General features: G+C 40.7%; 1 protein-coding gene across 1 annotated transcript in view; it reads left to right on the top strand.

Moving 5' to 3' along the window:
• Positions 1-7,745: 7,745 nt before the first annotated feature.
• LOC122805842 (transmembrane 4 L6 family member 5-like) overlaps positions 7,746-18,710 on the top strand; it is a 255,117-nt gene continuing 244,152 nt past the window's right edge. The window contains exon 1 of the mRNA XM_044076096.1: positions 7,746-7,978. Within this exon, the coding sequence (XP_043932031.1) occupies positions 7,796-7,978 (183 nt within the window). The 5' untranslated portion in view covers positions 7,746-7,795. The remainder of the gene's footprint in view (positions 7,979-18,710) is intronic.

The following is an 18,710-nucleotide window of genomic DNA, read 5'->3' as shown; positions in this document are numbered from 1 at the left end:
AACTGGGTGCCATAGTTGAAAACACTTCAGACACAGATATCCTTCAGAAGGGTCTTATAGAAATGGAAAACTGGTGCCAGAGCCATGGCCTAAAGTTAAACGCCAAAAAATGCATAGTCATACCCTTCGGGAAAAACAAGGTTACCTCTAGCTACCATATAGGTGGCAACCCGCTGAGCACAGAAGAGGTCATCAGGGATCTGGGGACCCAGGTTGACAGTAGCCTCTCCTTCGACTCTCATGTTGCCAAGGTAGTTAGGAAGACCTTCTACATTGCCCACCTGATCATGAAGGGATTCACATCCAGATCAAGGGAGGTCATTGTTCCCCTGTACTCATCACTCATCAGACCAATGATTGAGTGCAATGCCCCATTCGGAATGTATCTTACCCGACACCTGCAGCAATTGGAAAGACCCCAAAAGTTCCTCACCAAAAGGATAATGGGTCTCAAAAATATGTCTTATGCTGCCCGACTGAAGGAACTCCAGCTCTATTCAGTAGCATATGCTCAGAGGTGACCTGTGCCTGACATACAAGGCCATGTCCAACCTTAATGGACATGCTCCACCTCAAAAATCTAAATCCACCAGAACTACAAGAGCAAGAGACTTAAACCTCAACACGGTCATAAATAGGACATGCTGGAGGGACAGATTCATCACCCAGAGACTCCTATGCTGTGGAACAAGATCCCGGTACATGTGAGGCATAGCACTGGCCTTGTTCAAGAGGAATCTTGACAAATGGATGTGAGATGATCACCTCTGTGTCACTACTGGACAGAGGTATGGCAAAATAATGGGCATAGTATCCTTCAACTTAACTAGGCTTATAAATGCCCTAGGGCAGATAGCCTAGTATGAACCTATGAACCTATAAGAAAATTATTTTCCTGTGCCCCTAACAAGCAGAGCCACAGAGGTGATCCCCAGGGTGAATTTCCTATTTCCCATCCAATTATCAAGATTTTTCTTGAAGAGTGCTAATGAGGAGCTTTGTTTGATATAGATAGGTAGTTTATTCCAGAGTATGGAAAGTCTCTGGGACAGGAATCTATCCCTCCAACATGTTCTGTTTATTGTGGTGACAAGGTATAGGTCCCTATAGCATGTAGCTCAGAGGGATTGGGATTTCTTTAAGTGGAGCATGTCCAACAGCTCTGGGTTTGACATAGCTTTGTATGTTAGGCAGAGATCGCCTCTGAGTAGGTGATATGCAACAGAGTAAAGCTGGAGTTTTTTGAGATGGTCTGCATAGGGCATCTGTTTGAGGCCAGTAATCCTCTTTGTGAGGTATTTCTGCGGCCTATCCAGTTGTTGTAGATGTCTTGTGAGGTACATATCAAAAGGGGGGTTATGATGAATATCTAGTGATAGACCTGACACAAGCACACACACACACACACACACACACACACACACACACACACAAAGGAAAACAACTTCATATCACAACTGCTTAAGTGATTCCAACATTGCACTCACACTCAGCTGTCCAAGTTCCATTGACTTGTTGAGACTGGCACCTCTTCTAAAGTGCCAATCAAGCCCCCAACATCTTGCAAATGGAGCAATTACCCCAATTCAAGCTATGACTTTGGATAGTTGGGAGAGCTGCAGTCCTTAGAACTGTGAGTCAAACAGTATACATAACAAGTGAGAGCCACCGTACTGACATTTACTAACAACTACCATCCAGTACTCTTCTGTTATTCCCGCAGCATCATTTACTAACAGGTACCACCCAGTACTCTCCTTTATTCCTGTAGCACCATTTACTAACAAGTGCCACTCATTACTCTCATGTTATTCATGTAGCACCATTTACTAATAAGTAACACCCAGTACTCTCATGTTATTCCTGTAGCATCATTTACTAACAAGTACCACCAATTACTCTCATGTTATGCCAAATGTACCATTTACTAACAAGTACCACCCATTACTCTCGTGTTATTCCTGTAGCATCATTTACTAACAAGTACCACCAATTACTCTCATGTTATGCCAAAAGTACCATTTACTAACAAGTACCACCCAGTACTCTCATGTTATTCCTGTAGCACCATTTACTAACAAGTACCACCAACTACTCTCATGTTATGCCTAAAGAACCATTTACTAACAAGTACCACCCATTACTCTCGTGTTATTCCTGTAGCACCATTTACTAACAAGTACCACCAATTACTCTCATGTTATTCCTGTAACACCATTTACTAACAAGTACCATCAAGTACTCTCATGCTATTCCCTTTAACACCATTTACTAACAAGTACCACCAAATGGCTTTCATGTTATTTTTGTACTGCACAATTTGCACCAGTTGGCTGTAGCTATGAAGTTAATTTGCTCTGACCCCATTGCGTCTCCAGTTTATAATCAACTCTACCTTTCACTTACACATACACTAAATTATCTGCCAAGTAGGACAGTACCTTACATATCCTATCATCCACAACTACTTAACATTTGTCTTACTTGTGCTACCCTTCCAAATATCCAGCCTCATAATGTTAAATCAGACTAAACATAACTAACTTTTTCTACTACTCTGTACAAATATCTTCCTTTTAACTAACTCTCATACCTACCCCACTATACTCACCCTCTGCATTTTATCATCTCAGCATTCAGCCCTTTTCCCTCTCTATTAATTACGTCATCTATTTACCATATCTTACTTTTTCCATCCATGCATTTGCACAGTCTTTACCTGACATATACTGCAATTTATGGTACATTTATACTCTACTGATTTTTATTTGTTATTTAGCTATACTATTACTGATTTTTCATACCTAAATATTGATTTCATGACATTGAGTTGCACTGTACATGAACATATTGTTGCTATTTTGATGTTCTTGTTTACAATACCTATATTTTTATCTTTTCAGAAAGTATCGACCTTTTACATATAAATGTTAATTTTTAACAGGATATTAAACTATGCTCTACATTTATGTATTGTTACTTTTCTCATACTCTTGTTCATGAAACTTGTATTTGCCTTTGTATTCTTCCCAGGTCCCCCTCTGAAAATGGGCTTTGCCCAGCCAACATGGTTATCAGAATGTAAACAAGAAAATAAACATAAATGTTCACAATATTAATATTCAGGCACTTTGTCCTACGTAACATGGGTCTCACCTATTAGAAGGAGCCCTGGTGACCCATCTGTTAGCCCAATCTTTCACTCAACTGACAAAGGATCGTTAGTAATACCCAGGATGTAGCTGAAGCACTCTGTGCTAAGTCTTCCTTTTCGTATCTTGAACTACTCCCTTGGAATGATTTTTGGTAGGCCTGTACCAATGTGAGAAGCATATACTCTTTTATCTGTTTTAAGAACCTGTTACTCATTTTGTGTTTTATCTTTTAACAGTATCATGTTTAGTAATAAACCTGCTAAATAATTTGATTTGATAGCAAATCACATAATTAGGTGATTGCTTGTGCCCAAATGACCATTCACTGACGGGTCTTAGTTTTAGCCAATATATTCCTGGCATATTTTGAAAGAATGAGACTGACCACAGCATGTATGACCAGACCAGAATTCCTTTATTAACAAAGAGATGTAATTGTACCATAGCTGCACATGAACAATATTTGTACACTTCATTAATAACATTTCAGTTCAGCACGTATCTCCAAACTAAAAGAACGCTTCCCTTTTACAGTCCTTTGACAACCAAGGCTCTGAAGGAACCACAACAATTGTTAATGTACCATTTTGAATGTAAACATTTTCTATGAATGTTTTCATAGCATGAATTAATACAGCTTCTAATGCATACATTTTGTACTTCTACTGTCAACACAAGAGAACAGTTTCTACAGCTCAGGAACCTAGCAAAGCAATATGTCAGAAGGTACAACTCTCAACTTATGAAAACCAAACAATATATCATAATTTAATGACTCCAAATAATTATGGGAAGAGGTAAACCAATTAACATGTAGGAACATTTAATCAACTCCAAAAATGCCTAATACCACAGTCTACCACAATGACTTCCTAACAGACTTTAGTAAATTTCTATCAACGCGTCCCGACACAATGAATCCACCCAATGTCCCTGAACCTGCACACAACACTCCACAATTCTATTTTAAACACAGTACAAGCAAATACATGAGACAGTACTTGATTAACTAAAATATTAACAGTCCACCTGTCTGAGATAGAATACATCCCTGGTTTATCCTTCACTGCACAGATTACATAACTCTATTTCAACATATATACAGCCTCTGTCTAACAAAAAACATCACGGCCAATATATGGAAAACTGCCATAATAAACCCACATCAAAATAATAATAAAAAAAAATTCCATCAAAGCCACCCATTATTTACCAATGTCCATCCTCCCCACTCTTGGCAAAATTCTGGAGAAAGTAATCTATACACATTACAGAATTCATAAATACTTATAACCTCAGATCAAATAAACAGTATGGCTTCTGGTCAGGATGCAGTACTCTAATTGCCTATAGACTCTAACAGATGAAATTTTACTAGCTATGGACAAGGTGCAACTTACAGGCATCAGGAGTTATCTTTATTGATCTTATAAAAAAATAATTCCATAGATTACAACTTGCTGCTCAATCATTTTCTTTATATAGTTATTAGTTTTGACAGACTTCCCTCGTTCTAACTCTATCTAACAAATCAACACTTCCAAGACAAATTTCAATCCTCACTTTCACCATTATCAAGTCTGGCACAAGGCATTCCCCCAAGGATCCATTTTGGTTCCAATTCTTTTTTTTCCATTTTTTCATCTACATCTATAAATCTTCCTCATCTTGGCATCTTGTGGTCCTATTCTGATCAAACCAGTTTGTTACATTACTACCAAATCAACTGCAATCCAACTTTCTGGCCCTAATCCAGTGGACTAAGCACAAAAAAACTAAATTAATCCAAAACTAAAACTATGCTCTTTGGAACCAAACAAAACTGAGCAAAATCACAAATACACTAGAAATCACAGATGAAAATAATATAAATATTCAACACATTACTACTTTAAGTGTCCCGGTCTTTAGCTTGACCTGTCTTTTAGCTTTACCCCCCTTAGACATAACAAAAAAAAAGAATATCAATTCTCTTCTACTCTGGGCAAACAAGACCTCTTGTTTTCTCTCACAGGCCACTAGAATAGATATAGGAAAAGGCATATTACTATTGCAACTTAAGTATGCCCTTCTAATAATGGCATATAAAAATTCAACATTCATTCAGACTCTCACCAATAAAATCTATGTTCATCCCTCTCTCACCCAAAGAAGAGCACTGCTGCAAAAAAAAATGTCAAAAAGCTAAATGGCTACCTGTCAAACAAAGATCAGACCTTCTCTTATTTTCACACTTGTTCAAACTACTAGGCAACAACACCTTTTCACCATTTGTAGCTAAACTAATCAGAGAACCCCGTCTCTATAATGTCAGAAGTCATGACCACACAGCATGACACTGCAAGGCCCTAAAACTAAACTCCATTGTGCAACTCACACCTGCTCAATATTAGGACCAAGGCTCTGGGAATCTGTCTCCCTTCAGTTTAAGGACACATTCTTATATCCAGCATTACAAGCACAATTAAAAACTCATTTGCAAAATCAAGCAAAGTGCCAGGGCTTTATCTCAAACCATGTAACTTAACTCTGCCACAGTCCTCCTAGCTTATAGCAGTCACCTCTTCATCTCTCGTAGTCCACCTCTGTCTGCCTACCCATCTCACATGTCTAGGACTGTGAATTTGTTGTTATTCATCCTAGGTCTGGAAACTGTGTATAGACTGCTGTATAATAGTAACCTTCATGTCTTTTTTGGTCATATTCTATGCTGTACAGTATGAAAACATGTCTTTTAACTTGTGATTCTTCATTTATTATATTGTTCCTCTGTACTTCTACCCAGGAAATTGGTCATTTTGATCAGGACTCTACCCCAATTAACAGATTCATATCAAATCCTTCCTGTCATATTATGCTGTACAGCTCTTAGTTATATGTTATGTACAGAAAAGGTTACTGCATTTTGGACACTGTTATTTCTATTACACAGACCTAGGAGTTCTGCTATCAGAATATAATTCTCTGCTCCATAAGATAGTACATAACAATGTATTAAATAAAACCCCTCGCAAATTGAATTATATTATTTTCTGTGGTTGTTAAACTTCTAGAACAGAATTGCTTGGATGTAATGAGTGTCATGCGCATGAGAAGCATAGCCCAAACACTGCACTGTTCCCTACTGTAGGAAGAACATAGCCAGGATTTCTGGAAATGTGTGCCATCTTCCAGAATGCAGCATTGTAACACCTAAAAGTGCAGGTTTAGGGAAAACAAATAAGTGATCATTACGAAAAATATACATATGCAATATACATATAGTTAACTATAATATAGAATTTGTAACTATAAATCTTGTTAAATATGCCAAATTAAAAAATAAATAAAATATAGCATATCTCATGGTAAAAATATATATTTTTAAAAAGTGCATACTGTGGCTTACATGGCTTATGACTGGCTACCTTCAGCTTGTTGTTTTACAAAGTACTTCAGAATGTAGTATATGTTGAAGGGTCAGCAGTGAAATTGATTAGGTAGTTATTCATGGTGACTCTGCTGGCCTGCTGACTAACTTGTTATACTGTTATACACTTGATAATATGTAGTGCATGAAATGTGCTATATAAAACTAATTTACAAACAAAAGTTTCCAAACTATAAGTAAGTTCTATTAAAAGTACTTCAGCATTGGCTTGGCTGCTGTGCAGTACCACCAGTGGGTGTCATATGAGTGACCCAGTTTGAGAAGGGTCTCTTGTAGGTTCTAAATGGCTGGGTAAGTGAAGTAGAAAAAGGAGACTTCTGTGCTTCTTATGGATTAAAAGAGTGTGTCTGATATTACGAAGTAGCAACCAACAACACAGAGCTATGGGCTGTTAAGGTTTGTGACAGAAGACATGCCAGTCCTCTAAAATGATGTGTGTGTGTGTGTGTGTGTGTGTGTGTGTGTGTGTGTGTGTGTGTGTGTGTGTGTGTGTGTGTGTCTATGCGTGTTTGTCTACACTGACAAATAGATGTGATGCTAGTGACTAATGATGACCCCAAACAGAATACTTCACACGAAGAGCCCCATTACCAGCAAAGTGCACAGCAATGAGCGAATAGGCATCTGCTACCAGGGCTGCCATGATGAATTGCTAACACTTAGTACTGATGGGCATTAAGTCAGCTGTGTCAAGGCAATGAAATCGAAAAAAAAAGGGTTATGTGACTAGGGAAAGCAAGCTGACAGAGATCAAAGTGAGTGAAAGGGAAGTAGTGAAAAAACACATTAAGAATTACTTCTTGGAAATTGTTGTGAGCAATAAGGAACCAACTCCTAGGGAAGGACATATCAGATATACTGTAGAAATCTTCAGACCCATCTGTGTAAACCCTAAATCAATGGGACAATGGGATAAATATGGTATCTCTCTGCTGAACTAGCTGAAAATAAAGGAAGTCATTGACTCACAAGTTCATTTTAAATCTGTACCTCTGTGTTTGAAAATCCCCATAGTGAAGACAACAAGAATATTAGGCAGGTAATTATATCATAAGCAGAGAATGTGAGCTGATTACAAGTGCAAACCCTGACCCTCTTATCTCACTAATGCGTAATAACCAACAAAGCTATCTAAGAGAGTATAAAGTTCTAGTCAGGAATCAGCTTGTTTCAGTCTTTGAAATTCTACTGAACTATCAGCGACTTGAAGATGTGTACAGGAAAATGTGCCAAATGCATTGGGATCACCCTGTACCCCTTTGTGGTTTTATGTATCATCTGCAATGTTATTCTCTTTTTTCCTAACTTTGACTATGAGTACATCACGAATCCGAAACAACGGATGACAGTAGAAGTTATGATGATGGGTGGACTTCTAGGTGGAGGTCTTCTGGTAAGTGTTTGCCTTTTGTGATGTGCTACTTATCTTTCAGTGAGAAAGATGAGTCTTTAGTACTAGTTTCTCTCTCTGTATCATTCTCTCTCACTCTCTTCCCTGTGTTTTCTGGATGTCAGATCTACAAGTTGAACACAAACATCCATAGCCTAAGAGTTTAAGATCACATTTATTGCTATAAGAATGGGTACAACTTGTTTGTTATTTTTATTTGCTATGCTCGGTGAATAATTTATAATTATTTTTTAAATGCTTACTAAAAATCTAACCATTTTGAGCTAAGTTAAATACAAATATAATTATTTTTTTATTTTGCATGTGTTAGCTGGGATTGCCAGCTGGACATGACAACACCTTTCCAGTCAAGACATGAGGAGAAAAGTTTGACGCGACTAATAATGATAACAATATATTAGGAAAACCTTACATTACAAATATTAATATAAATCTATAGTAAGAGTATGTTGTATCTTTCGGCTTTTTCCCGGTTAGGGGTCGCCACAGCGGAACTCAGGTCCGCTAATGATTGGTAGTAGATTTTTACGTACCGACTTGCCAGGCCTGATGCACAGTATTCAATGAAGGTACGCCCATTTACGCATGTCTCCACACAGAACACGCTTTAGCTGAGAATCGAACAGGACAACGTCTTACTGTGAGGCGACAACGCTACTGCAGCACCACTACCGCAGCTTATAGGTTACATACATGAAAGAAAAAAAACATGACATTTGTAGCTTTTTGCATGTTGTATAAAATAATTTATTTGAGAGTAAGTACACATTTTATTCCTGGGGTGAACATTGACATTTCTAGGATTGTCTTTGGTGCTGTTTAAGATCTGCCTTAAAAGTTTGTAGTTGTTTAGTTTGTTTTTTTTTTGGGGGGGGGCTGTATACTGTTGAGAAAATGCCATATATTTGAAATGCATAATTACCAATGCTTTGATGCTTTTCTGTTGCTGTTGTTGTAATCTGTAAGCAAGTAAGCAACTGCTGATCAGCTCAGTAGGATGTGGGTTGAACCTCTGACTATACAACCAGACATTCCTGGTTCACTTAGCAATCTGGATGCAGCAGCAGTCAGCCAGAGTGGGTAGCCAACATTGGTTCAACCCCCCCCCCCGGGGGGGGGTTATACATGTAAATGCAGTAAGCAGTTAACTCTGGTTCGCCATCCTTAAGGGGAAGGGGCAGATACATGTGGTGGGAGTGAGCAGCCAACACTGGCTCACCCATCCTGAGAGGGGATATGAGATGAGAGTAAGCAGCTAATTGGGTCACCCATCCCTAGTGACAGGGGTTTATACATGTAATCTAAGTAAGCAGCAAACACTGATGCATCCATCATGTGGTGGTGATGGGGTTATACAAAAGGTAAGAGTGAGCAGCTAACTATGGTTCATCCACCCAACTGATGCACATACAAGTGGAGCAGTGCCACCTAGAGGAGAGCCTGACATGTTGCACTACATACTTTAGGAAGGAATCTAGGGCATCAAGCTTTATTCAAGCATTGATAGTATGTAGAAATGTGCATGAGCAGTACATTTGTTGTAGCAGACACTCCATTGACTTTGACTGCCAAGAGGGTGAAGTAGTTAGGATCAGATGAAAATATGCTAATGCTTGACAGACGATGGCTTCAGTCCCAGGTTCTTATCTCCCTCTCCTGTTGTTTGCCTTTAGATATCTGACAGAAAGAAGGAAGGAATGGGAGATTAGGGGATGAGAGATGAAGAGACAGGGGCTAAAAATACAGGCAAAAATAAATGAATAAATACTGAAAAGTATATCGTAAAAACACAAGTAGTATTTTGCAGAATAAGAGTTTTTCATGTACACAAACAGGAAGCATTCTCTGTTCTTCCTTATTTTGTGTCAGTGGTTCAGTAGATTGTGTATGTACCTTGATGCTAAAAAACAGTAAGTAAACAATGCTTAGGGTAGCTAATTATTTGCGAGTGCTGAATTTCATTACTGACACTACAGTGTCTCACAAAGTTGTGTGTCACACTTCTGAGGTGGTGTCTTTCAGCTGAGGCATTAACAGAAAGGTAATACTTGTTCTGACAGTAGATTCCAGTTACATTCCAAACATAAAAGAAAAAGGCAACAGATTTCTCTCACTCATTCTAAATATATGACTTTGAGCCACACCTGGAAAAAGATCATAGTGGGCTGATCAGGTTAACAAACAGAAAGAGACACAATGAGTGTCGTCATCATGTAATCGACTTTAATTGGGTTTGTTCCACTTCACTGAAGGCCTCTTTCAGAGGAAGACCCAAGAAGAAAGTTTCAAAAAACAAGCATTGTATAGCAATATGGAGATAACAGCATTACAGTGGGTGTTAAATCACAATATGTGATTATAGCAGCAACCTTACAAGAATAAAATGCAATGGCTACTAGTAACTTAATGTACTTTCTTGGTTTTCGTATTCATTGCGTATGTCTTGCTATAGTCAACTGCTTGGGGTAAACACTTAGTAGAAAAGATGAAAAGTCTCACCACAAAGAAGAGAATTATCCAGTATTTAAGGCCATTCAAAGTTATTATTCTAACATGAATGTAAACTGCACTATTGGCATGAAATTCAACCGTGTTTCTATATCACTGTATATCTCTGTGCTTGTATAGTTAAACTATTTGCTAATATGGCAAGGAGACATATTTATTTGGGACAGCATGTTTTCGTTACACTGAGAAAGAAAAGGGTTAGTTATATGTTATCTACTTGCGTTGCTAACTAACAAGGAAGTTCTGCTTGTTATGTCTTGTCAGTCAATAAAGTTCTTTCCTCTGTAAACAGTGATTCACAAGGCAGTTTCTTGTAAATAGCTTTGGGGAAGGTGGCAGACTGAGACTGAATGTAAAAGTGGTGCCCTTTTGCTTTGAAAAGTTTTATCTTCCATATTGTCCTATTCTGGATATCTTGAACCTTGTACCCCAGGAAGAAAAGATACTAAATGTTCATCGTGCATACAGCTGCAGTCATTACAGATGGGTTATCCTGCCATCAGGCGGGTCCTCGGTCGGCCGAATTCCAAAGTCTAGGCCTGGCGTCGGTTGTCGTCACTTCTTCCCTGACGTCAGTGCGGCAGGGGTATAAAAGAGGCAGCCGACACCATTTTCCCCAGTCTTTCTTGCCGCACGGTGCCCGAAGCTGAAGCAGTTCGCAAGTGCCGGTCGGCCAGCTCCTGAGATTTACGAAAGTATTTCAGCCGAAGTCTTCTTTAAAGCTAAGTACCCCATTGGGGAAACTTTTCTTGCCTCAGACCGATGTCAGGCAAAGTTAATAATTGCATTTCTTGTGGGAAGCAAATACCGCATAAGGATTTCCACTCTTTCTGTATACCTTGCTTAGGGCCAGACCACAACGTCTCGGCCTGCTGTTTTTGTGCTAGGTTCAACAAGCGCACTATTAAGTGCCGGGCGGAGTTCGCCCTTCATTATTTTGGCAAAAAATTTAATTATATCATGTCGTCGGATACTCCGACACCAGTTTTAAGCAAAAGACGCAAAGACAAGGACTGACATCCGAGGTCTGCACCGAGTACTGAGATCACGCTTAGGCCGACTACCGGTTCTTCGGCTCTCAGCGAGGCGCCTACGCAGCCCCTGACTACCGATGAAACTATTTTACCGGTGACTTCAGTACCCGAGGTCGCAGGCCCCTCGGTCTCCATTCCCACTGCAGATACCGACGCCACTCTTGGCGGGGAAACTGAAAATTTAGTAAGGCCTGCCATTTCTGAAGGCATCTTCAGGCCTTCCACCTTCTCTATTAAATCCTTCACTAAATGTAAAGCTGCCATGAAAACCAAAAAACAGGGTCCTCAGACCTCCTCTCAAGGCCCCATGCCTAAAAAGCAGATGCTTAAAATGGCTGAGGATTTGATAACTCTCATCAGGGGTTCTCAACCCCCCCTCTGACAAAAGACCCAGATTGGAGGAAGACTACCCTTCCTCAGACCAGGCTTCTATTACCTCAGACCATTCTGAGGACCAGGATTATGCCTATTCCCCTTTCGAAGACTCTGATGCTGAGGAGTCTATTCCCTCGGTCCCCTCCCCTGAGGACTACACTTTTGGGGAAACCCTGCATACATTGAGGGAACACTTCCACTGGGAAGGCCAAGATTACTCAGATTCCAAGAAAAGGCTCAGGGAATTTCTACTGCTCCCCCAGCATAGGCCCCTGGCTATCCCTCCTGTTTTAGATATTTTGGATGATGTATACGCAGAGGCCAGTCTTAATCCAGACTCTTTACCTCCAGCCCCAGTTAAACCAGACAGATATTACCGGGTTCCTGATTCTCACCAGTTCCTTTATAAAAGCCATACTGCTGACCCAGAAACAATTTCACAGGGTCCCAAGGGAATAAAGGCCTCTACTGCTAAAAACCCTTTACCTTCAGAGAGAGAGATTCCAGAGCATTAGAAAGGTGGGGGAAAAAGGTGTATACATCTGCCACTTTAACCATGAGGGCATTAAACTGTCAATTTCATATGTTAAAGTACCAACAGATTTTATTATCTCAGGTGAAAAGCAAAATGACACAAACAGAACAACCAGATTTGAAAGAGTTGCAGGATTTGTTGCATGGTACAGAACAAGTGGGTAAACATACCTTGCAGTGTGGTTTTGATGCTTTAGAGGCCTCATGTAGAGCTGCTGTCACGGGGTCTGTTATACGTAGACATGCTTGGCTCAAAGAGCAAACCTTACCAGATCATGTCAAAGCAAAGTTATTAGATGCACCACTTCAAAAAGATGTATTGTTTGGTGTTAAAGCTGAGGAGGTACTAAAGAAAATGGAGGAAAAAGTGAAATCTATGCAAACAGTGAAAGATTTCTTGCAGGTACAACCTCCACGCTTCAGCAGAAACTGGCCTTCAAAAAATTGGTCCTTTCCGGCCATGGACAGACCTCAAAGGGGCAGATACAGATGCCCAAGGGGTAGAGGACAACCTCAAGGATCTTACAGAGCTAGACAGTGGCAAACACCAACCCCAAGATGTGGAAAAGATAGATCACAGTCATTTAGAAAACAGACACAATGACTTCCCCCTATGCCTGCCAAACAAAGCTTTAATGGCAGCACCTTTGGGTGGAAAACTGGCATTATTTTCAAAAAACTGGCACATTGTTACAAAAGACAAATGGATTCTGGACATTATAGACAGAGGCTACAGGTTCCACTTTCACACCCTTCCAAAAATAAGAGGCTTGCCAAACCTGCCACAAAATCAAAGGGCAGAGGCATAAAGACAAATTTCCGCTCTCATGGATATGAAAGCGATTCAAGAGGTACCTGCAAAAGTACAAGGTCAATGTTTTTATTCCAGACTATTCCTGGTACCAAGGAAAGACAAAGATTGGAGACCCATCTTAGACCTATCCATCCTAAACACATATCTACAGGTGCCAAAATTCAAGATGCTCACATTACAGCAGCTTCTTCCCATGCTGGGCAAGAAGTCTTGGCTGGTAACATTGGACCTCAAGGAGGCATACCTGCATGTCCCTATCAGACAAGATTGCAGAAGATACCTCAGATTTCTTGCAGGTTCAACCTATTACCAATTCTCTGCATTGCCCTTTGGCTTATCTACTGCGCCCAGAGTGTTTACAAAATGCCTGGCATCAGTAATTGCCTTCTGCAGACAACAAGGAATACAAATCTACCCATATCTGGACGACTGCCTGATCCAAGTGGACAGCAAGGACATTCTATTGCAGCATCTGGTGTTTGTAATAAAACTGTTAAACTACCTGGGATACACAGTGAACAAAAAGAAATCAAAACTAATACCTTCTCAACAGATAATTTTCCTGGGTGCCAGCTTAAATACAACCACCCAGATGACCTACCTCATGCCAGACAAACAAAGGCAACTGTCTCAATACTTCAACAAAATGGCAACTTTCACCAGACTAACTGCAAGGAAAGTCCTGCAGGCTCTGGGATTCATGGCATCTTGCATCCTACTAATACCATGTGCAAAGCTGCATATGAGGAAACTACAATGGTACCTAAAAAACTTATGGTCTCAACACAGCCACAGCTTGGAAACAATTATACCACTCATTCCATGCCTTCAAAAGGAAATTTTGTGGTGGGCTCAAGCATGCCAAAGAAACACAGGTCTCCCTTTCTGCGTACCTCAAGCAACTCAAATCATCACAACGGACGCCTCAGACTACACCTGGGGAGCACACATGGCAGATCAGTGCATTCAGAGAAAATGGTCCCAAAAAGGGAAGCACCTACACATCAACCAAAAGGAGATGCTAGCCATGCAAAATGCTCTTATGACCTTCAAAGACCTACTGCATCCAGGCCAGCTATTGATAAGGACAGACAACACCACAGTCATGTGGTACATAAACAAACAGGGGGGGAACTCATTCATAACCCCTGTGCAGGCAAGCCATGACCCTATGGAACACAGCACTGGAATTGCAAATTCAACTACAGGCACAATTTCTGCCAGGGAAGGAAAACACACTGGCGGACAACTTAAGCAGAAATATGACAGACCCACACGAATGGAAGTTGCATCCTCAAGTTTTCTCAAAGATAACTCAGGCATGGGGACAGCCAGACATAGATCTATTTGCTACCCACAAAAATTACCAGTTGGAAAATTTTTTTTCAAGGACCTATCATCCACAGGCCTGGAAAGTGGACACACTCTCTTTCAATTGGACAACATTGACAGTCTATGCCTTCCCGCCTCTTCCTCTACTGACCAAAGTTCTATTAAAAGCCAGAGCAGAGAGGCCACAAATGATTCATATTGCTCCAGACTGGCCACAACAACACTGGTATCCTCTTCTAAAGAGCCTGACACACTCCCCACCATGGATCCTACCTCTAGTCCCTCTTCTGTTGTCCCAGCACAACTACAAAACCCTTCACAGCCAGCTCAAAACCCTAAATCTAGCTGCATGGAGAATACCTTAATTTCCCAACAGACTCTCCTCTCCAAGGAGGTGCAGGATGTCATCTTGGAGGCCAGAAGACCCTCTACTAGAAAAGCCTACTCCGCCAAATGGAAACGATTTTGTTCCTGGAATCAAGAAAAGGGCCAAAATCCTTGGGTAATAAATATACCTCAAATTTTACAGTACCTAGCTGAGATGTTAAACAGTGGCCTTTCCTTCTCCTCGATCAAGATCCACGCTTCAGCCATTTCAGCACAATACAATGCAGATCCTCCTTTATTCTCACATCCTCTATTAAGGCAGTTCCTCAGAGGGGCAAAAAATATAAAACCCCCACGGAAACCACCAGTCCCAGCTTGGGACCTCAACTTCGTATTGGAAAAGCTGACCCTGCCTCCCTTTGAGCCGGCTTCTTCAACAGAACTACAATACTTGTCATGGAAAACAGCTTTCCTTCTGGCTATCACCTCAGCATGCAGGGTTTCGGAACTACAGGCCCTCATGGCTGTGCAACCTTTCATCATTTTCCATCAGGACAGAGTTTCCTTACGAACCAACCCTACCTTCATGCCAAAGGTAGTATCCAGTGTAGCTTTGAATCAGACTATTCATTTACCTACCTTTTATCCAAATCCACAGAACAAAGGGGAGAGACTACTACATTCCTTGGACATTCGCAGACAACTTCGTTATTACTTGGACAGAACAAAGCCATTCAGGAAATCTGAGCAGCTCTTTGTGTCCTATGCTACAGGTGCTCAAGGAAAGGCTATTTCCAAACAGACAATTTCAAAATGGATAGCCCACTGCATACGCTTTTGTTATTCATTTCATGGAAAATCTGTGCCTGTATACATCAGATCCCACTCCACCAGGGCTACAGCTACCTCTGCAGCTTTCCTCAGGGGGGTCCCTACCAAGGACATTTTGGAAGCAGCTACACTTTCTCCAAGCACTACCACCTTCCACTATACTCAAAATCTAGAGCGGGCTTTGCCACAGCAGTCCTGCAGGGCATCCTCACCCCTCCTAGTTCCACTTAGTGCCTACCACCCTTACTTAGCTTTGGGATTCTACCCATCTGTAATGACTGCAGCTGTATGCACAATGAACATAGTACAGTTTTGTACCTACCATAAATGTAGATGTTCGAGTGCTCATACAGCTGCAGTCCAGGTTACCCTCCCTCCATCCTGTCTTAGGACAGGCCTTATGACAAACACCTTTATCATACAACCTATTTGGGGTATTCTTTTATGGTTTATTTGCTTGCAACTACTGTTTTTGATTTATCTACATTGCATTTTTGCATAATATTATGTTTTGCCTTCCTTCTGGGGGCACCTGACATCTGGGGCAAGAAAAACTGAAAAAAATGGTGTCGGCTGCCTCTTTTATACCCCTGCCGCACTGACGTCAGGGAAGAAGCGACGACAACCGACGTCGGACTTAGACTTTGGAATTCGGCCGACCGAGGACCCACCTGACGGCAGGATAAACCATCTGTAATGACTGCAGCTGTATGAGCACTCGAACATCTACATTTATGGTAGGTACAAAACTGTACTTTTTAAGTATTATACTGCAACAGGAGGCAGGGAAGCTACCCTCACTGTACTACAGTTATTTTTTTTTTTCAAATGAACTTGTACTGATTTCCAGTGTTCACAAAGTATTAATCACATTGTTATAAAATCTATCTATACATTCATTTCTCAGAATTAACTATTTAGTAGTATTTCTGTATTTCTATGTTATGTGATGCAACAGAAGAGGACTGGATTACGGGGATTCATATTAGTTTGTTTTAGAGCATATATATATATATATATATATATATCTATCTAGCTTCTTCTTCTTCTTCCGGCTGTTCCCTTTAGGGGTCACCACAGCAGATCACCTGTTTCCATTTCTTCCTGTCCTCTGCATCTTGCTCTGTCACACCAACCACCTGCATGTCCTCTCTCACCACATCCATAAACCTTATCTTAGGCCTTCCTCTTTTCCTGTTACCTGGCAGCTTCATCCTTAGCATCTTTTTCCCAATATACTCTGCATCCCTCCTCAGCACATGTCCAAACCAACATAATCTTGCCTCTCTGGCTTTGTCTCCAAACCGTCCAACCTGGGCTGACCCTCTAATATACTTATTCCTAATCCTGTCCACCCCCATCACACCCAGTGCAAATCTTAACATCTTTAACTCTGCCACATCCAGCTCAAACCCCTGCCTTTTTGTCAATGCCACTGTCTCCAACCCATATAACATAGCCAGTCTCACTACCCTCTTGTAGACCTTCCCTTTCACTTTTACTGGTACTCGTCTGTCACAAATCACTCCTGACTCTCTTTTCCACCCACTCCATCCTTCCTGTACTCTCTTCTTCACCTCTCTTCCACACTCATCGTTACTCTGAACTATTGATCCCAAGTATTTAAACTCATCCACCTTCGCCACCTCTACTCCTTGCATCCTCACCATTCCTCTATCCTCCCTCTCATTCACACACATATATTCTGTCTTAGTCCTGCTGACCTTCATTCCTCTTCTCTCTAGAGCATATCTCCATCTCTCCAGAGTCTCCTCCACCTGTTTCCTACTCTCACTACAGATCACAATGTCATCTGCAAACATCATAGTCCATGGGCCCTCCTGTCTGATCTCGTCTGTCAACCTGTCCATCACCATTGCAAATAAGAAAGGGCTCAGAGCTGATCCTTGATGTAATCCTACCTCCACCTTAAACGCATCTGTCACTCCCACTGCAGAACTCACCGCTGTCACACTACCCTCTTACATACCCTGTACCACTCTTACATACTTCTCTGCCACTCCCAACTTTCTCATACAATACCACAACTCCCCTCTAGGCACCCTGTCATATGCTTTCTCAAAGTCTACAAAAACACAATGCAACTCCTTCTGACCTTATCTGTACTTCTCCTTCAACACTCTCTGAGCAAACATCACATCTGTAGTGCTTTTTCCCGGCATGAAACCATACTGCTGATCACTAATCATCACCTCCCTTCTTAACCTAGCTTCCACTACTCTTTCCCATAACTTCATGCTGTGACTGACCAATTTAATCCCTCTGTAGTAAATACAGCTCTGCACATCACCCTTATTCTTAAAAATCGGTACCAAAACACTTTTTCTCCATTCCTCAGGAATCCTCTCACTTTCCAAGATTTCATTAAACAATCTGGTTAAAAATTCCACTGCCATTTCACCTAAACACCTTCATGCTTCCACAGGTATGTCATCTGGACCATCAGCCTTTCCATTCTTCATCCTCTTCATAGCTATGCTTACTTCCTCCTTGCTAATCCATTGTACTTTGTAATTCACTATCCTCACATCATCCAACCTTATCTCCCTCTCATTCTCTTCATTCATCAACCCCTCAAAGTACTCTTTATACATAAATATTTTTAAGTATCAGTCAGGTCTGCTTATCTCTAAAACTTGCTACACATAACAAAGCAAATTCAAAAAATGTAGATGAAAACATATGCTGTTTCCAGAATGATGCTACTTTCAGGGATGTGAGAGAGACTGTTAGCTTTATAAGATTAAAGAAATTCCAGAAAAATGGTATACAGATGACAAGAAGGAGAAAGTCAGAAAGGAAAATATGAATAAGACAGAGAAAGAGAAACAGAGTAAGAGAAAGACAGATTGACAGAGCTGGTCAAAGTAAAAAGGAAGAAATACAGAGGAAATAAAAACCAGAAGACACAGACAAAGACTGTACCCATGGAACTTTA

This window comes from Protopterus annectens, chromosome 7.part0, assembly GCF_019279795.1.
Source record: "Protopterus annectens isolate FY-2018-M chromosome 7.part0, PAN1.0, whole genome shotgun sequence".
Classification (NCBI taxonomy): Eukaryota; Metazoa; Chordata; order Ceratodontiformes; family Protopteridae; genus Protopterus; species Protopterus annectens.
Note: the sequence above shows the minus strand (reverse complement) of the source record. Positions and strands in the feature narration are given on the sequence as shown.